Genomic DNA, 23,791 nt, shown 5'->3' on the forward strand with positions numbered 1-23,791 from the left:
ATACTCACCAGTTATCGTTTTTCCTTTTTGAAAATAATGCCAGAAGAATCCCAAAATACAATATCCACCTTTCCAGCGGTTGTTTGCTTCTTTGGTCACTTTGGAGCACTACCACCGTCTTCAACCCATTCTTTCCCTTGTTGACTTGACACTGGATTGAAATGGTGGATCCAAGTCTCATCCAGTGATGTATCGACACAAAAACTCAGGAGGATTGCGGTTAAACAGCCCCATACAAGCTTTCAAATCTCAATCTTTCAAGTGGCAACTCGTTGCCACTTTTGGTCGACTGTAGGTAATCGCGGCACCTAACAGCCGGTGAGAGCTTTCTCATAAGCAAATCTTTGTACATTATATTCTCGATGCGTTCTTTTGGGATGTTTACCATCTCCACAATCGTGCTCACTTTCACTTTGGGATCAACTATCACGGTATTGTGATTTTTAAAAATATTTTCTCAAATTGTGACCTCACCACTTCGGTGCTCATGTACGATCACATCTGAATTTGGCTGTGAATGGAGAAAGGTCCCCATAAACAGAATTCAACTTTCTTTGATTAGTTAAAAAAAAATTCTCTAAAAAGTTATAATGAATCACGGCACGATATTCAGTTTGATTATTTTTTTTTTATAACACGAAACTAAATTACTTGCAAATGCTCTCACACATCAAAATTTATTGAAATTTTGACAGCTGCGTAGTAATTGATTGTCCTTGAGGAACGTTTCTTTTGCGCTCGATGCGCCATCTTTTGATAGGCGCACTAATTATCACCCCACCCTAGTAAATACCCTTTATATTGCACATAAAATATATTCAAATAAATCAGTTAACAAAATAACAGTTCAAATATAGCAACTTAAGGAAACAAACTAAAAGGTTGGTCTAATCAGCAAATTTGAGTAAACAAAGAGCATAGAAGTATAATAGGGAAATATCTTTGAATACCAAAAAAAATATGTGAAAATATGGACTTAATTATTAAATTTAAATTAATTATGTTTTCAAAATCAAAAAAGGTATTGTGGAGAAATGTTTTCATACATAACTTTTAAAATCTAATTGTTAAATAATGTCTCTACAAAAACGTGACATGTTTGTCCTTGACGATTGCGACATCAAGATTTGTGACGATGTTCTATTTAAATTTAAACAATCACAAACAAAGTTCAAAATTTAACCTTTTTGCAGAAATTCAAAATTAAACATTAAAAATATTTTTTATGCTACTTGTTAATAAAAAAAAATTTTTTTTACTCTACACTGTTTCATAGACTCTTATTAATTTAAAATTGTTAAAAAAATCATGATATTTCCTTATTACTCGAGTAGGCATCATTGAAGATGGTAGAAATCTTATTTATAAATAATGCGTGTTTCTTATTTCTATCAATATGTTTGTGTACATACTTAAACTACACATACATATTATACTAATGATATAATTTTATTTTGCCAAAAAGGTGACGGTGAATTGGCTAAAGAATATGACCGGATGAGAAAAAAGATGGTAAACACTGAGGCAGAACTAAGAAAAGTTAACGAAGAAAATGCTGCTTATACAAACAAATTTACACAGATGTTTGTAAGTTATTTAACTTCCTAAAACAAACGACACTCTCTACTCTTTTATAAGTGAAAGCTTCAGAGACAGTTTACATGTTGTAATGCTATTTTATTAATTTCTGTTGCATTTGTATGTTATTAGGAACTAGTAGAAGAACTTAAAAATGAACTAAATACAAAAGAAATAACAGCAAAGAATCTAGAACAGACACTCAGTTCTCTGACACACGAGCTGCAAGCGAGGTATGAACGAAACATGTTACAACAAATTTATAAAACAAATGTTGTAAAATAATATTCCAATTGAATAACAGGTTGATATATTTTAATCCACTTTTGTAGACTAATAGCCGGTTTCATAGCTCTCACAATATTGCAGAATAGTATGGTTTTCTACACTATGAAACATGTTTTATTTCTATAGTCCTTAAAATATAGCTTGATTAGAATGACAGCTGTCAAACTAATTTCATTAGTGATGGGAAATTACTGATCACTGATCAAATCGATTTTATCAGTTATTTCATGCAATCATTAAACTCTGTTTCCGAAAATTCATATAAAAAACGCAAAAACAAGCCTATTAGTGTGATTAACTCAATTATTCACCAAAAACAGACATTTATACTTTTTTCATGAACATAAAAATAATTTAATTTTTTTATTCGATCAATTTACATTTGTCCCATCTCTAACGTTTTTGCAAAATGATGTAACCTTGTAAGAACGTTTAATAATTAGGTTTATTTTAGTTTTAAAGCTGATTTTATATATTAATGTTGATTTATGTGTCGAGCATTGTATGAAAAAAATAAATTACACACCAGATACAAATGATTTTTCGTGTGTCAATATAAATAACTCCTTTGACGTTACTACAAAGTTATGTCGTCACTTTTTCTGACAAATGGCATTCTAATCAAGCTATATTTTAAGGACTATAATAACTAGATATTATTTAAATACGTTTTTTTTTATTACATTATACACAAAATTTGATAAACATATTTACATTTTTTTTCAGTCAAGAAATGAATCAACATTTTTGTAGTTTACAAAAAAATAAAGATGATAGTAAAGATCTCCCAGCTCAAGAAAAGCAATTAAACGAGGTATTAAAAACATGAGTCAAAAAATTGATATAATAATTCTTAGAGCTATTATGCCGATTTGGTAAATGTATTGTATGCAAAATTGTAAAAAATAATACAAGCAGAATACAAAATATTTATTCTTGAAATAGAAAATAAAAAAACCTATCCAGACTTAAAAGCAAACTTCTTATAGATGTTTATTGATATAGACTTATTAATTCTAACCCTTAAAAATGCATAAATAATTGTAAATTGTATTTTTATATTTCAGGCTAAAACACTTATAGAAACCAAAGTTGAAGAGATCAAAAAGCTACGAGCAGAAATTACATGTAGGCAACAGGACATGAAATCCCTTAATGAACAAATGAATTTAGTGACTGCGCGTAACAACGAATATCAAAAACGATCAAGATTCTATGAAAAGAGGATTGGAGATTTGGAAGACGAACTTGAGAATGCAAAGAAAAGGTATCCATCTAATTGGTCCAATGATGTTCTCTCTCAATTAAGTAATGAGTTTCCTCAATTAAAAAGGGTCCCTCCATCATATGTCAATGATGAATGTAAGCTAGAGGAACCTTATCATCCTTGTCCATTGCATCCAGCAGACATATTTACTTCAGGCAGTGAGTTTATATCGCAGCAGAGAAACTTTAACAACCATAGCTATAATTGGAACCATTCTCCTAATGAAAAGCACTCAAATCCGAGCGGATCTGTTGATCGTTCTCAAGTATTAACTATTCTGCGTCCTTGTAGAAAGGTTCGTTTAACACCTGAGATGCGTTTGCAGCCGATAAGCTCCTTGATGTCTGCTTTCCAGAGGCAATCGTTTATTGCCACTAGTGAAGAAACTAAAACAAAAGACATTTTCTTAATGTCTAAATCAAATCATTTTACCAATAAAACATGTTCTCATGGATATCATTTTTAAATTAAAAAATATTCTTCTTGTTAGTTAAGGTTGACAAGTTTAATGAAGAAGTTCAGTGCTATGGGAAATTGGATACAAAAATATTTCTTACATGTCTTAAAAATTAGAGCATTTAATAGTACGGCGAAGTATCTAAAAAACGGAAGAAAAAATTTATAAAAATTAACTACGTCACAAGTTCTACCGAAACCAATGATAGTGTTGTGGTAGATTTCCAGTTTCCGGGAAGCAGAACTCACCAACTAGAACTTATGACGCCACTGACAAAAACTTCAAAATAAAAACTACAAAACTTCAAAATAGCGCTGATAATAAAATACATATATTTTATTTTTTTAAATTCTGGTTAAATTTAATAGTCTAAATAAAACAATATTAAAGAAACACTGAACTTCCTAATTACAAATAATATTTTTACAAAAATTTCAAAATTATTTTGTATGTGGCTTTGCGAAGAAAGGGCACATTTTGCAATATCTGATCTTTAAGGGAAATGAAATATACATTCAAGTTACGTGGAAAAAAATGTACGCTACCATTTTGTGATTTGAAATGTACGCTACTATTGAACATATCAGTTTGCCAGAAAATGTTTTGAAGCCCACGCAAAGTCATATACAAAAATGTTTGTATGCATAGTTGTTAAATGGCCGAATGATGGTAAACAAAATAATTTGACAGATTTACTTGTGTGGGTTTCAGGAAATTTTTCCCTTTCTAAGGAAGCTGATGTGTTCAACCCGTTCGTACTCACCAGGATCGTAGTACATTTTAGAAAATTATTAACTCTCAAAAATCTTTGGCTTTGTGTGTATAAGAGTTTGTAATAAATAATAATGAAAATCCATTTACACTTGTTTTTATGATATATGTAATTAAAATGCCGCGAATGCTGGTTTTTACCACCTCTAACAAATCTAATAATGTTCATAGAAGAAATATTACAATAGACACAAGCAAAACTTGGGAGGACGCTTTTATCCCTTCACATTTAGATTAATCATAATGAAATATATAATGTGCCCATAAACGTGCGTGTGATATGGGAAATGACTGTTTTTTTTTTTTGCATCTCAAGATGTGGATGAGCTTGCTCGCTCCCACTTAAGCTATTAATAGCATGTGGCAGCAATGGCATGTAGGGATGATACTACAAAGAAAAATCCTCGATGTCCTTGATGATAAAAAAACTCTACTGCTTTGTAATAAATAATCAATAATATTTTGAATATATCCCAATTTTTGTAAACAATCCCCTTGGGAGTTAATATAATATATTAATTATAACAGGGATGAAGAACATTTGGATGGATTTGGCGGCCTCCGTGGTGTAGTGGTCACAACGCTTGATTCACACACGGAAGGTTACGGGTTCGATTCCTGGTGAGAACACAAAAATTAAAATGTGATTTTTTTCAAGCCTGGGTGTTCTGTGATGTAATTCACCACTGTAATTGGGCCTCCTAGCCTGTTGTGGTACAAAAAATAAAATAATATTGTTGATAAAACCAGCTGGTCCAAGAAGCATATTTTTTTTTAAATATTTTCAGGCGTTGTCTAGTATATACTATATAGGTGAAATAATTCAATCAGAATGTCACCTGCATCAATAAAGGTTTCAGCTCTTTAACTTAACAAAGATCAAAAGATGGAAAAATTGAAGGAATATGGATTTTCAAACATAGGCAGAATAGTGAATGTTACACAATGTGTAAAGTAGCCACTTAAACCAGCCAATGACCGGTCATAAGCCCTGTAAATGTCTAGACTTCTATATTCCCTTGTATAAAATGTTCTCCATTTCTGTTGTAATATATTCATAAATGAATAATAATTTCAAATATGTATATCACAGGATCTTACTGTCACTTTGATAAATGCATATTTTTGTTACCAACACAACTTTATTAATACTTACTCATGAAGGGGTTAATAGCCTAGGTATTTAGGGACCAAAGAGCTTGTCCAGAAAGGGCGAATTCGCCGCGATTCTCTCGTGCGTGATACGTAATCGAGAGTCGAGTCTGGCGACGTGCATGCGATTTACAGCTCTAAGAGTTTGTCGTGCAAATTCGCCGCAAAACGTTTTGCGCGAATTCAAAATATGCGCATAAATCGCGTGCACTTTGCCAGACTCTCAACTGGCGCTTGATTCACGATAACGTATTACGCACAAGAGAAACGCAGCGAATTCACCCTTTCTGGACAAGCTCCTAACCTGGAGGTTGAGATATTGAATTAGATATTGAAGTACTCTTGTTTCACTTATAGTCAGATATTCTTCCCAGATGTAGGCTTAGGGCCAGTTTTATACATAGACATCTCTGTTCTGCAGTGGGCATAACAAGTTGCCGTCTTGTTACGCCACCGCATCACGGTATATCATGGCTACTAGATAAAGCCACTACTTAGGAAACCATAGCTTTACCATTTGAATCTGAAGAGAAATAGAATTACATAAAAAACAAAAGCTGTTTTGAGATTTATTCAATGACTGGTTTTATTATTTTAACATAAAAATATTATTTAACAACTGAATTTACACAAATATATAAAAAAATTTTGAAGAAAAAAGTCAAATACAAAGAGTATGTAGATCAATTGGACATTATTGTCTCAACACAACGTAATATTAACAATGACTGTCTTATATAACAAAATATTTATCTGAAACTTGTAAAACTTTTAAAGACTACTCAGCCAGTACAACACATAGCTTTAGTTGACGGATTGCAAGTCATGGGACCAAAGTTATCGGGGAAAATTCTGCTAAAAAAAAACAATTATATAAAGATATAAAAGAATACAAAGATCTAAAAAGATAAGACAAATCAAATGATTGTGTACAATATACTATGCTATTCAGATACAGCTTAACTTTAAATCTCACTGAACATATAATTTAATATTAATTGTTATATCGTGACATAGAACTTAAGACATGTTGTAATATGTATATGTGGTCTAAAAACATAAATAAGAATTTCAATTATTTAGAATTATAGATTTTTACCGTAACCTTCATAATGAAATCTGTAGCAAATGCTAAAATTAAAGTAAGAACGAGAGTGAATCAAAGATAAACCGGAATTATTTTTCTACATAATTTCCTGATTTTAATCAATTGGTAATTTATATATCTCGTTATCGTAAAAAGGTGGTTGTGTATCAGCCAATTGCGCACGAAAGTTTTTACTGCGTCATTGGTGTCAAAATGTTGCCCTCCAAGTGCTTCTTTCATGGCGCCGAACAAGTAATAATCACAGGGTGATAGGTTCAGACTATAGGGAGGGTGTCCCAGTTTATCCCAGGACCACTCTTCAAGCTTTTGCCGAGTAAGGGCAGCTTTATGGGGACAGGCATTGTCATGGAGCAAGATAATGTTTCTTATCGGAAAGTTGCGCCTTTTCCAATGGCATGCCTGTTTTGTCTCATACAGCAGTTGGCTTTAGTACTCAGGATTTACAGTTCGACATTCTTGAAGAAAATCAATGTGTATGACTCCTTTAAAGTCGAAAAATACGGTCGCCGAGACCTTTCCAGCTTCTCGCCCTTCCAAAAATTGTCGGTGCCATCATACACTTGTGTCTTTTTAAGTGTCTCCTTACCGAACTGTGCCTCAAGTCTCCTCAAAATTTTGGATGGTTTCACGCCCTCATGAACAAGAAACTTAATTATAATATTGCATTGCGCTACGGACGAAGGTACCGCCGTTTCACATATCGCGACAGCTACTGAGCGTGGTACCATGCTGCGCTCTAGCGGTTAAAACTGAACTAGACACTCATACAATCTCCCACCAGGAGCGGCGCCTACCTTCATTCACTTCTTTGCCAGTTAAAAACAAATTACGGCTTATATTTGATTCTCCCTCGTATTAAAGAACAAATGAAAAAAAAATTGATTGGAAATGTATTAGTCACAATAATTTTGATTAATAAAAAATTATGAGTATTGTTAATAGTATTACATATTAAGGTATTGACCGATGAATGCATTTAATGAAATTTAATTGTGATTTACATTGGATAAAACTTTCAAGTTAATATTTCATTCCAGTTCCCAGATGCAGAATATTAAAAAAAAAAAACTGGGTAGCAGAACTAAGTGGATTAGATAGTTGATTTGCTAATTGACTATTGTAATTTAATATACATTTTCGAGTTATTGGAGCTCAGTGAGTGATAAATACCAGCTTTATTATAAAAAAATATTTCAATGCCCTCTTTTTTTCAGTAAATTGAGAAATAAAGTGGGCATTGAAATACATATTATGGATTCAGTTTGTATTCCTATAAAAATAAAATATTAAAATAAAGGTATTTTTATATAAAAGAGAGAAGCCTTCAGTCTTATGATTTATATAACCGGTTTCAAATAAAAACTTACTACACAACAGCATACAATTTTTTTAGAAGAAGTATTTTATTATATTTTTACGACAAAAAATATAAATTAAATACAAAAAAAATATAAAATAAAATTCTGTTAACAATCAAACATTTATTTTTACTTTTGTATATCTACTAAATTTGCAGTGAGTTTTTTCTTATAACCGGTATTTTAAAGCTGGAGTAACATTTTTTGTATTGAGAATTGAAGTACTGACTGCTCTAACATAATATAGATTTCATACATCTTGAAAAAAAGAGAGCTTTGAACATGTAAATGTTTCCTTTTTTCACTCGCGATAATTGACAGAATGAAATATGTATGTGCATTCAAGAATAAGATGTATAAGCAAAACTTGGTTTTAAATTTTTATTTTGTATATATATATATATACAATTTATGTAGTTCCCATGACTTAGTACAGAGATAATGTAGGAAAAAAGGATACAGTTCTAAGAATAGTGTCACAGAAGTACAAAAGTTGTTAATAAAAAAGTAGGGTACATAATTTATAGTAGAATTTTTCTAAGAATGGTACTCTGATATTTAGGCAACCATAAAGTATGTTACAGTAAAACCTCCTTTTTACATTTCTCAATTTTACATTTTCCCGCTTTTTACGCCGAAATCCCATTTTCTTCCAACGTTCTCATTCAAATATCCCCCCCAATCAACGTTTTTGTGTTTTTCATAACCACGGTTTAACGTTGATTTTTTCTAAATGCATTCAATCTGCCAAAAGACGTCGAGCCGCGCGCCGTCGCATGAATGGAGAATAAAATCGAGGCAAATAAAAAAAATGTGTAAATTATTGTCTCAAACTAAATTCAAAGTAGGTGCAGTGTAATTGACCATTTTGTTTATGTGTCTAATTTTGACATTTTACGAAATTGTGGCATGCAGTTGATGCAAGTTTAGGAAGAATAAAATCTTTACATCAATAATTTACGATGCGGAAAGTTTAAAAACTTGGCACTAGAAATATTATTTGAAATTATAAACATAATGTGAAAAGAAGATATTTAAACGGTTATCATAAGAGTGTGAAACATTTTGCCGCGGTGTAAATGACAGTTGAAATTCTGTGTTACCACACTAAAAAAAGTGATACCATATAAATAAAATTTCTCAATATTTAGGGAAAAAACCATTGTATGTATTTTATGCAAATGCAATTTTTTTTTCAAGTTTTTAAGGTTAAGTACCTACGTAAAATTATTCAAACAAGTTTTTTTTTAATTCAATAAAAAAAACACATTATAGAGTATTGATTGAAAAAATACAAAATATTTTTAATGAAATCATAGGTAAATATTTATAATCCCTAATTATGGCACTTTTTTTAATAATTTCTGCAGTATATTTAGTGTAGTCTAGTATAATAAAAATATTTTTTATGTAATTTCATTTATTCCATACATTTTTCATTTCCTCACTTTTTTTTGTTGCTCCCTAGAAAAACGTAAAACAGGAGTTTTACTGTATTTCCCTAAGCAAAACTGTCAGGTGACCATTCTTAGAAAAATCATACTGTAGAGTAGATATATCTCAACAGTCTTTATTCATAAATCTCTTATACAATAAAAAAAGTGAGTATAAACTGATTACGAAAAGAAATAATAACAAGTTGATAAAATACATGTCTTATTGAGACAAGTCAAAATATATAATAGCTGATCAAAATGCGCTTAATCTTACTTTTGTTTTGCACTGGATCAGATCATATTCAACTTTATATAAAACCATCGGAATAATAAATTCTAATCATCACCAGTTATCACAATATCAAAATAAATTTATTCATAAGTTTATATGTAAAAATTTATCAAAAACTTCCAAGCTATCCGCCTTAACGAGGATAGACACTCAGGAAATGAACATCACTTTAACATTACAAAAATTAAAATTAGTAGACGTACCAGAGGCGACGGACATTAGTAAATTATTAAACATACGTAATATAGCTTATCAATGGCCAAGTATTTTATAATATTATCACCTAAACTGAATATGAAATTATTTCTTAGAAAAATCTAGATCCATGTATAATGTAACCGAAAACACAAATGCCCGACGTATATGTCAACAATTATGTAAGTATGTATTGTTATTTATTTTCAAACCATGCATTTGTATATCCTTTCAAATTAAATATGCAATACAATTTGGAAGCGATCTTTCATTGGTTAATAAACACATTTACTACATTGGGCCAGCAATTCACCAATTAATTTAGAAATAAAACAGTTCATCATTTGAAGATTTCCATCCCATATTAATTTGATGTGCGGGTTGGCCTTATAGTATTTTATTGAAAGATAAGTGTTAAATTAACATTAATTGAAGATTCTTAAATTGACAATTTTTTTTTAAACATTGATTGAATTGAAACAGAACAAAACTGTTTGTTTAAATACTTTGCTCATGCTCCAAAACATAAAATAAAATAATGTATCTTAATTTGTGTACATATTTAAAAGGCACCATAAAACTCAATCGCAATAATTTTGAATAGAAAAAAGAAAATATGACTGTAATATACATAACATGTTATTATCAATAATCACTTTAAATAGCCTATAAAAATTATTACAAAAGTATATACTATACATTTAGTGTGTTGTACGCATTATAAAACAAGTTCATCATTCAACAGATTTTAATTTGAATAATATTCTTACTCAATACATACATATACATATGTGGGTTGCATATATAGCTTTCAGTAAAAACTGTAAATAAACAATGTGGTACTGAAGAAATATATATGTATATGAAAAATACTATTTGATTCACATTAAGAAAACAGAGAGAGATGAGGTTGATGACACGACCCTACTTAATTAATGTGATAATAAAGATGGACTGAATATTAATCCAACTTTACATAATATATAGTACGACTTCTATTTATAATCGCATTCAGTGATATTTACTATATGTATTTAATTCTTTACATTTCACAGATGTATAATATTGTAAACCTGGCGCCAAATTCACCAACACACTTTAAACTGATTCTTGTGAAGTTAAATGGCGGCCCATCAAATTCTTGGTGGCCTCTGTGGTGTAGTAGTCAAGACACTTGACTCACAGACTGAAGGTTCCGGGTTCGATTCCCGGTGAGAACTCAAAAATTAAAATGAGATTTTTCTCAAACCTGGGTGTTCTGTGATGTAATACACCACTGTTATTGGGTCTCCTGGCCTGTTGAGGTGCAAAAAAAAAGTAAACAAACACAAATGTTAAATTAATATAGTTTGATTTCGGCTATTTAACAGTTATTAATTATTTATTCATTTATTTTCAGCTATATTAAATTTAATGTGTTAAAATATTTTCATTAATCCACTTCTTGGAATGTTGGCAATTATTACACTGCAGACTCTAAAGAAAGAACTCTCTACAAAAACCCAATAAGAAGACTAGCAAAGCTGTGTTGTATGATCGCTTCAGAAAAACTAAAAGTTGATAGTATTATTATTATTACGAAATGTTAGTGAATTTGGTCTACTATATTGAAATTGACATATTGCGTAAAATGAATAAAATGAGAATCTCCAATTGCCCAGCCCCGGTGGTCTTTATCCGGAGGTACATTATATTTCTTAACAGTAAATAAGCCGTATAAAGCTTAGGGTAATCTAAACTAATCACAATGATCGCTGGCACTACGGACTAGATCTGTGTAGTAAATCTGGGGCGTGGAAGGTCCCCAAACACATCATCTCTGTGAACAGAGCGAGCTAATGCCTTGATACTGGCTGCTATGTCCCGTGGCTCATCCTCCTAGAAAGTAAAACAACAATAGGAAATATCCGCAAACATTTCCAACTACTAACAAGAGAGAATTTTATACCGAATGGCAGAATTGACAAGTACCAATTTATATCACGGTGAAACCTTTATCCATTATTTGAAATATTTTTCCACATAAGATTCTGTTTTTTTCATAAAGCTTTTTAATTGTGATATATGTATGTATGTGAAAATTCTTTTAAACTCTTAATTTATTCTTAAATTACCATAATGTTTTATGTTAAATCTTTTAATGTTTTAGCACTAAAAATATATACTCTACAGATAAAGTAAACAATAAAGTAACAAAAATACTCAATTTGTCAGATGAATTCATCTACACAGAAAAGGTAAAAATGATGTTTAAGATGGAAAACAATAAAATAAAGACGAACATTAGATGAAATTTGAACTACAATATACACTCAAGAAATACAAGAGCGTCAAACAATTTAACTTGTGAATAACCTAGGACTAACAGAAAAAGGAACAGTTTTGTGTATACAGCGATAAAGTTTTACAATTCAATTTCAAGATTTAAAAGATATACAAAACATTAACATGCATCACTTAAAACTCACTTAAAAAAAACTGTTCTTGCAGCCCATGCGACGAGTGACATGTGAATGTTTTTTTAATAGTGTCATAATATAGTATATCCCCACATACTAGCACTTTTACTTATTGGGAATATTTTGTACCAATAAAATATGTTAATGTAATGTAATATAAATAAATAAATGTTAACAAACGGAATTCAAGTCATCCCAATCCATTTTCAATGTATCAAACCCGTATCCGCAAGAGATAGTACATTGGAAAAATAAATGCAGCATATCGTGATCATCTGTTAGAGGAAGGCAAGGTGATCGTATGTGCCAGTCCAGGGACAGTGAAATACTGCAGTGTAAAACCAAATTTCATGTCAACCTTCCCAGGAGTTCAACCCGGTACCATTATTGTTATCAATAATGAGAAAGGTCACTTTAATTTGTAAAATAACAATAACTGCAATACTTGTACACAAATAAATGTTTAGTTACAATATATTCCATTATTTCGAAGAAAACTTACGTGTTGGTCGAGACCATCTTGAGAAATATCATGAAATTGAGTAAATGCCGGCACATTGACTGGAAGACTCTTGGCCATGGCAGATCCCCATTGTTGAGTAACATCCCGAGTAATATGGATACCCTCATCACGGCTCACTGAATCTGTAATGTTTACATCATTTTTTAATTATCAAAATAAGCTCCTGATTATTTTATAATGTACCAAATATTACAAAGATGTTGTCAGGAAATAATTCTGAACAAACAAGCTATTTAAAATACACTTCTTATCCCGAATCCAACAGTAAAAAAAACACTTATTAGATTTTTAACCCTGAATAATCTATGACAGACCATAGACATGCGAACCAATCAGAACATAGCTCGTCAACCAATCCCAACTCAATTCACCGGGTAACCCCCCCGCTCATCAGCTGTCACAAGAACAAAGAGATTGCTTTGTTGCTACCTGACCCCTGGGGGAGGGGAAAAGTAGCGGTTGGTGCGGGAAGAAACGGACACGAGCCCTCTGTGCGAAATCGCCGCGTCAGTGTGAGAATTGGGCTCGAAGTTTCACCACGCCCTTTCTCCACTCAAACCACGCGAAGCAACTTCCCGCTGCAGTCAACTTTTGGATTCAGGTATGTGGTAGATCACTCCTTGATCAAATTTCTTACGGTTTATCGTTATATCAATATATTTGTAAATTCAATGTGGCGTGTTTGATTAAGCCGCACACCTCATGATGACCCCGCACTCCGTCAGGGTTACATTACGGTTGGATGACCCCGGACATGTTTGGATAGGCCACGCTACGTTTGGCCAGAGCACGCTATGTTTGGTTAGGCTGCTCCCCGTCAGGATGACCTAGCACACGTTTAGTAGGACCTACGGTTTGAAAAGGCCATTAGTGTGCGGTTGAGTGCACACTGGTCTCAAGCAGCTCGCTTGACCAGGCTTCCTGCCTCGCTACTGGACCCCGAGTGTGTCCAGCCATCGGCAGCCCATGCACGAACCCCTAACTAGCTCCAGTGACGCGGCCCGAGACCTCCGCCTGAGCCACGTGTAGCAGGTGGCCTCCTCAATGTTCCACCACGCCGCAGCGTCCGTCGTAACAGATAAGACCCACGTTCATTTCCATATTTATTACACCTTGTGTAGAGTCGTTTACCTGGTAATCGCAGCCCCGGCTGTTGTAAGCCATTTCCTGTCAATCATAACTTGTACTGTTTGAGCAAAGCACCGTCACTGTAAACTCTACTAACCAAATGCTCTTTTTTGTTTATTTGTTTTGCCTTGTATCTTGTCCGTGTCAATTTACCAAATGCCCATTATTATAGTAAACTCAGTTTTTGATAAGTAGATAGTTCCCCTACGCCACGAGAAACACAGTTGAGATCTGTCTACCATCAAAGTAAAAGGATTCACCCTCTTAGAAAGTCTCATGCTCTGCCATTCCACCTGAGCCAGTCGTTAAGTATGATGTTCACTTAAATGGGAACTAATCTATAATGCAGGTATTATAGATTATGTTCTATGTTAATATGTTTATCTGTTTATGTATTTTCTATTTTATTATCTTGCAATGTATTTATTGTTATTTTAAGCAAACATAAATTTTAAGTTTGCATGTACATTTTATGTACTGTTGTTTCAAAATCTCTTAATTTATTTTTCAAAACATTTCTGTTTTTTTTATCTTTACCCTTGCTGAGTGGGACATAGACCAACCAACATGTACATAAGTAAACTGCCAATGCCCCGCAAGTCAACAGATTGCCCTTGAGGTGATTTTCACAAAAATGGCGCTATATAAATTATCCAACTATCATATAATGTAACTGACACACTCCTATATACCAAGCATTAATAAAAAATATATAACTTGCATGTTAAATATGATAATTATTACAATTTTTAAGATTGTGTTTCCAACAGCGAATATGTTTGTAATAGAATAGTATGCGAGTATCAATATTTACCATCAGAATCAGAATCATAATTATCTGAATTGAGACCATTGTTTGGAAGATCTGTACCTTCCAAATCAAATATTCCTTCTGAATCGAGAGAATCCTCTTTATAACTGTCTAAATTCACCGTATTCTGTAAAAAAAAAAAAATTAAGATAACAATAGTGTTAACTAATTTCTATTTGACAGTAAAATAGACTGTGAACGTCAAGCTGAATATGTATATTATGTACCTTCATGTTACTATTTCTAGGTTTACTAGAAGGTGGAGCTTCACTACCAAAATTAGGTGCATGTCTACTTTTAGGAGTTATTTGTTGTATGACATCCTTTCCTTGAGGTATTAAGTTCCTATTAGTATTTTCCACTGCACCAGGAACTCCAGATTGAAAAAGAAAACTGTAAGATTGAAATAAACATTCAACAGATTAAAAATTACTCAATACATATACCTATATCTAAATATGCTGCATAGATAATAATTTTGTATTAATTATCTTTACAATTGATTACTTACTATGATTGTAGTTACAACAATAGTAATCCAGTGATAACCATGTATATGGTTAGTGCAATCTTTGTCAAATAATTTATATTATAAATAAATGCCAATGAGGCACTGAACTAGATATATTTCTCGACTTAAAAAAGCATGTCGGTTTTAGTAAGTAGGTTTTTAGAAGAAAAATAAATAAAAATTACATTATTTAGTTGCAATATTTCTATGGAAAATTCATTTTACTCAAATAATAAACCTGTAAATCGCCATTTATAACGTGGCATGTTTCCCTAAAAATACCTGCTATTAAAACATAAAATATTAGTTTTTCTATGGTGTTTAAAAGAATCCAAGAAATGATTATGACAATAAATCATTACCTAGATAAAATCCGGTGATCTGTATGTGCTCTGTCTCTGAATTGTTCAAATTCTGCATATTGCTTTTCTCGGAAGAGCCTAACTGACTCCTCCACTGCATCCACCTTGGCCTGAAGAGCCCGAGTCAGCTTCCTAGAGAGGTTTCCGGTGTCCAACCGAGCCCTCCCCAGTTCACCCACAGCTCCCTTCCTGGCTCCTAGTTCCTCGCTGGGTTGATTGACCAGCATATTAAATACCGGAGAATATTTTTCACTTCTGCGAAGTTGTTCTACCACTTCTTCAGTTACCTAAATTGATTGAAATCACAGACCTCAATAAAGATAATTTATTTTCATTGGTAATATGCATCAGTTATTATTCTTATTCCACTTTTATTGATTATTACTCACTATTGACACAACTGTCTACAAAATGGAGCAACTTTTGAGATAAAAAATGTGCCACATTTATAGATTGCACACTTATAAAGAGATTAACATAAACCAAACACATAATATATATGGATTAAATAACTGTTATTGTATAACAATAACGCCACATATTTTTCATCTTTTACTAAGTACATATTTTTATGTTTATACATTTTTATTAAATTTTAATAAAATATTGTTGGGTTTTGTTTAACATATTTGTACAAGGATTTTAATACACATAATATGCATTCAAATTTGTTTATTTACATTATGATAAGAAAATTATTATTATTTAAATTAAATTTCGGAGCACATTCATTATTTAATTAACTAACAACCTTGAAGTAGGTATAAAATTATTAAAATCGTCCAAACATTTTGTTTTTTCTTTTGAAATCATTGCACTTTTGACATTTTAGTACTAACATGGTTTATCACATAAATATAAGAGAGATAAAAAAAATCTTTTCCTGTTAATACCTACAGTAAAATGTTTTTTTTTTTATGTATATTAAAAACAATCAGCCAAAAGTTTAGATTCTTTCTGAAAAGGAGTAAATATTTATTTCAAGTCTCAAACAAATTTATTTATCCTTTTATATTTACATAATATTATTACAGTAATATAAATTTGATTTGACAGCCTGAAACCCTGTTCGAAGACAGTCAAAAACTATTATTTCACTAGCCAAAAACATGATATGTAACTTATATTTTGTTTGGTGACTTACAATGAGATCAGTATTAGCAAGCATTTGCCGTGTATCTTGCATGAATATGGCGTGTGTGTATGTCTGGCAGACGAGGCAGCGATGGACCAACCAAGCACCAACACAATAACTCTCCACGAGCGATGTTTCTTCACACCGCACACTCCAGTCACAAGCAGATCCCAGCCTCTGTCCAATACAATGCACATAAATTAGCAGAATAATCTAACACAACATCAAATATTTATAACTCTCGATAAATAGAATCACTTTATCACTAGTCGTATATTGATATCAAATATGTACATACATTATGTTGTTTACTGGACTCAACTGAGATACCACCAGACAATGCTTTTAACTTCACTAATGTCACTTTTATCGCTCATAGTTTTGATACCAAACAGTCTGGGAATGTTTCAAGGCTGTATTGGAATCAAAATTTTTATTTACAGTGAAAAAGAAGAAGAAAAAAACAAACTACTGAAACAAATATTTTTGATTTTAAATTAATTGCAATCAGAGACTGCCTTGGAAGTTACATTTACAACATGTGATCAGAAAGGTTATAATCATACTGGGCACTGGCTGCCGCATGCATGGTAGGTAATAAATGGAGCCTAAAACCAAAGGCTGGACTTTAGATATATGCAGCCATGGTAAGACTTGTGGACACTTATGGTTGCATAGCTTGTCACAAAAAAGCTCGACGAAAGATATGTAGCGGTGCATTTATCCAGTTTACCGAGAATGCACTGCAGCATTGCCACTGGTGCAATAAACTCCATCCCACCAGCAATGGAAACTATGTTATGCCTAAATCCTCTAAACATTCATGTGCAGATGGAAGCGGGTATGACTATGCTACGTGTGATGGAGTCTGGGAATGTTAATTTTCGGCAATTTCTCATTGAAGATTCAATTTTGGCTATGCCATCGAATGTAATGACTATGGAATTCAACTTCCAAAGGGACTTTAAGGTGCTTATACCTGATAGGGAACAATGGCTGCCTGAAAGCCCCCTACCTTATAGGGAAAGAGACATCGTGTGATATACCGATGGCTCCAAGGATGGACAAGCGGGGGTGGGAATACACGGAGTCAGACCCGCTAAACATTTTTATCAGGTTTTCTATTAGTTTTCCAAACGAAACTCTTTGCCATCTTTGCATATGCACATGAAAATTTGCACAGACAATATAAAAATATTTTGTTATTTCTATCCGATAGTTAGCCAGCTCTAAAAGCCCTGAGCTCGGTAGAGATCAATTCTAAATTAGCATAATGCCTACAGGCACTTGATTGTGTAACGAGGCACCTGATGAATTGGCGAGGCTGGGAGCTGAGACAGCCCTAATAGGCCCAGAATCCTAGTGTGCGTTGCCCAAATGTGCTCCTCGTAATGAAGAAAGCCGAGCATAATGCACTGGCAAAAAGCACCTGGTCAGCACCATTTGAAGAAACTACTAAAGGGTACCCACAAAAGTTTGCTTTAGACCTTATTAGGCTTGACCGAAACCAAGTGAGGGCTATTACTAGAGCCCTTACAGGCCACTGCAGATTTAATAAACACCTCGCTAGAATTACGCCTTTCTGAAACTTCAATATGTAGGTTCTGCAGTGCAGATGAAGAAACACTCGTACACATTCTATGTGAATGTGATGCTTTATATCGAAGTCGCATCTTTGGGGGATCACTGGTTAAACTCACTCTTTAAAGACCTGAACTTGAAGGACGAGAACTAATTTACGGAGTCCCATCAGAAATTTTAAATTTTTTGTTTTTTCATTAGTTATAATTTTTATTATTTATTTATATCAATCAATGAACAATAATTCACGGATTTTTTTTCATTTTGATAAAGAAAGGTTATTTGTAAAAAGAACAGTTTTTAATATGGCGTGAAAACATAATTGTAATTAATATAAAAAAACATGCATCTTAAAGGGTTAATGCCACATGTCATTGATTCCAACACTTTGAGTTCTTCATTCAAAACATATACACATTATTCCCTTACTAGACACATGACGAAGTTCGGTTGTTTTTTTAAATTTTTTAATAGACTATCAAATTAAGCCAAATTTTTTTTATTATGTTTTTATTTTATCATTGCTATGATTTTTTTTTGAAGCTGAGTAATTTTGAAATTCAACCGCCCTTGATGTCACAGGTTGTCATCAGTGAGTTGAGCTGACATTTTAAAAGAGAAACCCCTACGTATGAAAACATCCTAAACGTGAAGACAATTAAATGATCTAATTTTTACCGCGTGTAAGAATTTTTTAAATATATAATTTCCAGTACCAATGAAATTCCTCATTTAAAATAAAAATAGAGCATAACTCGTTGCCGTAGTTGTTTATTCATTTATTTAATTAAATTTACAATACAGCACAACTGCCATTTACACCGCACATAATACGATTAGTATTTACAAAAACATGTTAAAAAAAAAAGTTCACAGTAGATTAATAAGGTACAACAATTATTAGTCCATAACAACTATAGCAAACAAACAGCCGTAACATTCAACTGAGATAAAACAGTAACAAAGTGAAGAAATAAAATATTTATAAAGAAATCACGAATATAAATTATGATACATAGTTAGAGAAGAAGAGTCTAAAACTGGTAATCACAGCGTGGAAAAGATCCACCTTTCTCGGTAGGCTGTTCAACAGACCAATAGTCCTCCCTACAGGCATAATCAACAGTAAATTCATCCTGCATTCAGGAAGAACAAATAGTGTTGCCTAGCTCTCAAATAGTTGCTCGATACATATAATTTTAGGCGCTCAAAAGTTTGAAGGCCATCACAAACAAGGCAGTGCTCCTTCTGGCCTACAAACTAGTCATACCAAGCATACCTAAAAGGAACAATGATGGATAGTATCCATACTCTCTCGTGTACAGGTAACGAAGAAATTGTATTGCGAGGGTGGATTGATAATGAAGCTACCTAGCGCTAAGTGGCAGCACAAATACAAAAAAGATTTATTTTTTCCAAATTGCGATCTGTCAAATGGCAGCTGTTAAAATGTCACCCAAATTAAAAATTCATCGATTAGTTTATTTATTGTAGTCGTTTGAAAAAAACAACTTTTGTGTTTCCTGAAAAATGGAAAAAAAAGCTAATTTTGTGCAGTGATTAAACACTATTTTTTTAAAATAAAAACCTTTATTAGCATAAATAAACAATTAACAATACATTCAGTATAAAAATGGGACACGTAAGGTTGAACTTGCCAAAAAAGAGTCTGGCTTTTGTGTTTGGCAAGTTTACAAAATAACATAAAAAAGAAACAAAAAATGCAAAACAAAATAATAATAAAATTAAATAAAAATTAAACAATTTAAAAAAAATTGAGAAAATATAACACTAAAAAATATTAAATAAAAACACAAAATTTATAAACACAGGCACATATTAAACATACATCTCCATTTTCAAAATACAGTTAATGTTAATTATGTCAAGAAGCTTTTCTTTAATTTATTCTTAAATTTTCTGTAATTTATTTCTTGACGTAGATTTTGTGGTAAATTATTGAAAAGAAAATTATTATTTGAAAGGGAAAACGGCGAAAGAGACAAAAGAAAAGCTCGATAAACATTACTGTGAGTCGGCTCCGTCAGATTACATGGTAAAATATTGGATTGCTGAAATTTAGAAGTTTGAAATTTGAAGATTACCATCAACGGGAAGGCCAAAAGAGGTGGTTACTGAAGAAAATATCAAGAAAATCCAAGATACAGTTATGAATGATCGCCGAGTGAAGTTGCGTGAGATTGAAATGGTAAACATCTTATATGAACGTGTGTTCAACATTTTGCATGAACATTTGCATATGAAAAAGCTATCGGCAAGATGGGTGCCGCGTTTGCTCAGTGTCGAACAAAAAAGAGTTCGAGAGACAAATTCACAGCAGTGTTTTGGCATGATAAAGCGTTATCTTGTTGATTTTTGGCGGCGATTAATAACTGCTGATGAAACGTGGGTGCACCACTATACACCTGAAACCAAAAATCTATCGAAACAATGGGTGGAAGCTGGTGGAAGTGCTCCGAAGAAGACAAAGGCAGTGAAATCGACTGGCAAGGTTATGGCCACTGTATTTTGGGATGCACTCAGAATATTGCTCATCAATTATCTTAAAAAAGGATCCGCAATCACAGGAAAGTATTATCGTCCATTATTGGATCGATTGAATGATGCAATAAAGGAAAAACGACCACATTTAAAGAAGAAAAAAGTGCTCTTTCTTCAAGACAACGCACCGATTCACATAGCATTAGATACGATGCTAAATTTATGTGAAATACACTTCGAATTGGTTGATCATCCACCTATAGTCCAGATTTAGCTGCTAGTGACTTTTTCCTGTTTCCAAACATGAAAAAATGGCTCGCAGGAAAAAGATTCAGCTCAAACGAAGAAGTGATTACTGAAACTAACGCGTATTTTGAGAGGTTCCCGAAATCGTATTATTCAGATGGTATAAAAAAGTTGGAATATCGTCTTACTAAGTGTGTCGAAGTAAAAGGAGACTATGTTACGAAATAAATGGTTTTTGAAAAAAAAAAGTTTTTTTCCTACCTAGGTAGCTACATTTTCAATCCGCCCTCGTATCTCCACCATTAGCGAGTAAGTGCCACGAGAAGTTATGATACTGGCCAACAGTTTTATAACTTCTGTGTTTTAAAATTTAAAAAAAATTTAATAATTTTTTTTACTGATTATAAACATATTTAATCAAATGAATTGTATTTACTGATGAAACGATATATCTATTTACAGTTGCAGTGAAATCAAAGTATTTTCAGCATTTTTCTGCGTATCATCATGTATGATTACGACGAAACTCGAAACGAAGGATTGAAAGACTTTGGGCTTGTGACGTATCAATTTAATTATACTTGTTATTTGTCATTGATGTCTAACTTTTAATGCAATTTTTTTTCTATGCCAAAATAGCTTTCTTTTTAAATATTTTCGCAAAATGCTGACAAAATAATAGTTAATCAATATGATTTATTTCATTTTTACTGACAATTTTCGATAGGATTTCACTGTTTAAAATAATCCCAAAATAATGAATGATTTTAAAAAACAGTACACTTATTGTACAATTTTAACACAGCACTTTAATATTTAAGGTACATACAGTTTGGTATAGTCGGGTCCATGTTCAAGGCGCACGGAAAAAATACGGTAGTGTGTTGTGACGCTGTTCGGTTGAGTTTAGATAAAAAGTTAGCCAGTCAATATTCACGAATATATCATATTCTTGAATATCGAGGCACCAATTTTTAACGAAACTCAACCGAGCAGTGTCAAAACACATCACGGCATTTCTTCCATACGCCTCGAACGTAAACCCCGTCTATGCATAGTACTTATAAGTTTTTTAATATTTAGCTTGGTTAGTAATTTAAATTTACTTAGGTAGCACTTTTAAAACAATTTTGCGCAAATGATATGCTAGATTTTAGATAACTTGATCAAAAAGAACACTTTGCTAAGACTTAAATTAGGTTTTTTTAGCTTAATTACATTAAAACTTTTTTGGCAATGCGTTAATCAGCTTATTTTTATTACTTTATCCCCATCAATTTGATTGCTACAACCACTTTATTCTAGTATTTTTTTTGAATTGCACACTGGTTTTTGTGCATCTAATATTATTTCGAAATGATAAATCTATGTAACCAATTTTTAACCGATTTTATCATGTTTTGGCAGAAGGCCCTAATAAATTTTTAAAAATAAAAATCAAGTGTACTTTTTTAATAGATTCCAATCGAACTATTTTCACTGTTATAAAAGTACATACTCCATTTATCGGTTATTACATATCGATAAAAAAAACACAAATGAAATACAATTCAGTTTTCAAGTTGCAAGAAAAATATTTTTTCTATTGGCTATTTCTATTTAGATATTATTGGTCTATTGTATTGTACCCACTTAGTAAGTGTTTACTTAGTAACTCTCTTAACAAAGATTGCACTATTTTAATTTATAATTACTTAACAACCATTTTTCATATTTTCAAGAACACATTAAGTCTGAACTCCGAGATGTACGGGTACTAATATTTTTAAAGGAACTGTTTTTATGAGCTGTCTAATAGGATTTGAGCAGTTGAAGATTTTTACTAAATCAAGAATACTTACAAAAGCTTAAAAAATATTACTTATTTAAATGTGATGGGATTTAAAGTAAACTAAATATAAATTTATTGATAAAGGCGTCATTCAAAATTGTACACATTTGATTGACGTACTTATAACAGAAAATAGGACATTACTCAGGGAAGACTTCATAATTGTAAAACAATACTTAAATAAAATATTGCTGTTACATAAAATGTATATTTAGTGTATATTATGTACAACCGGTGTTTTATAACACAAGTGAAATTACAAAAACAAAAAGAAAGATCTCGGTACCTCGCACCTACGACGCTACCAATAATTCCTTTGTGTTCGTGATGTAGGGCAGAGGAAACTAAGCATTAATAATTTGTCCGTAGATATATTCGTGATAAACAAGATTATGGAAAAACTAAAGATAGTCAAAAAAACTAAATCACACCCCCACCCTGTTAAAGTCAAGGCCAATAAAATTGTTTACCTCGGCGAAGAACAGATCCCTTTGTTCGGAAGAACTAAGCCCAAGCTTCTCTATTTCCAAGTTGACGGTACCGTGCCCGTTTTCATCGCTGATTGAAACATTTAAACATTTGCAAGTGATAAGCATAATGTAAACAGTAATTTACTACTAATAATTATGAAACACTTAAAATATTATCAAACTCCGCGATCAAATTCGGACGGCCGAAGACCACTAGCGTTCGGTTTTGGTTGTTAATGGCTGACAAAAATATAAGTACAAGATTTCTCTCTTTTTACCTCGAACTCTACAGCTGATTCTGACTGACGCAAGTCTCTTATATTTCTCTCT

At 32.2% G+C, this 23,791-nt stretch overlaps 2 protein-coding genes across 6 annotated transcripts in view; one reads left to right on the forward strand and one right to left on the reverse strand.

The window, feature by feature from the left end:
- Positions 1-4,442, forward strand: part of LOC148282034 (uncharacterized) — a 16,525-nt gene extending 12,083 nt beyond the window's left edge. For 3 of the 4 annotated variants that reach the window (XM_088225740.1, XM_088225741.1, XM_088225743.1), the window contains 4 exons: positions 1,466-1,587; positions 1,711-1,811; positions 2,593-2,680; positions 2,934-3,722. In XM_088225740.1, the coding sequence (XP_088081866.1) occupies positions 1,466-1,587; positions 1,711-1,811; positions 2,593-2,680; positions 2,934-3,599 (977 nt within the window). In that variant the 3' untranslated portion in view covers positions 3,600-3,722. Of the gene's footprint in view, positions 1-1,465; positions 1,588-1,710; positions 1,812-2,592; positions 2,681-2,933; positions 3,723-4,301 lie in introns of those variants that run through there. The other variant, XM_088225742.1, reaches the window with a different exon arrangement.
- On the reverse strand, positions 2,780-23,720 carry LOC148282035 (uncharacterized). 2 transcript variants are annotated; one of them, XM_088225746.1, is made up of 7 exons: positions 23,462-23,720; positions 16,841-17,008; positions 15,697-15,983; positions 15,051-15,216; positions 14,827-14,950; positions 12,864-13,006; positions 2,780-3,519 (listed from the first exon to the last, which is right to left on the reverse strand). In XM_088225746.1, the coding sequence occupies exons 1-7, from the start codon at positions 23,585-23,587 to the stop codon at positions 3,508-3,510; spliced, it is 1,026 nt and encodes a 341-aa protein (XP_088081872.1). In that variant the 5' UTR covers positions 23,588-23,720; the 3' UTR covers positions 2,780-3,507. The 2 variants fall into 2 exon arrangements, with proteins under 2 accessions (XP_088081872.1, XP_088081870.1); XM_088225744.1 differs by lacking the exon at positions 2,780-3,519 and adding an exon at positions 6,070-11,780 and having other exon boundaries at positions 23,462-23,719.
- Between the last annotated feature and the right edge of the window lie 71 nt (positions 23,721-23,791).

The sequence above is a fragment of the Micrasema longulum genome, unplaced genomic scaffold (assembly GCF_059751315.1).
Source record: "Micrasema longulum isolate JH-2025_06_02 unplaced genomic scaffold, ASM5975131v1 h1tg000383l, whole genome shotgun sequence".
Lineage (NCBI taxonomy): Eukaryota > Metazoa > Arthropoda > Insecta > Trichoptera > Brachycentridae > Micrasema > Micrasema longulum.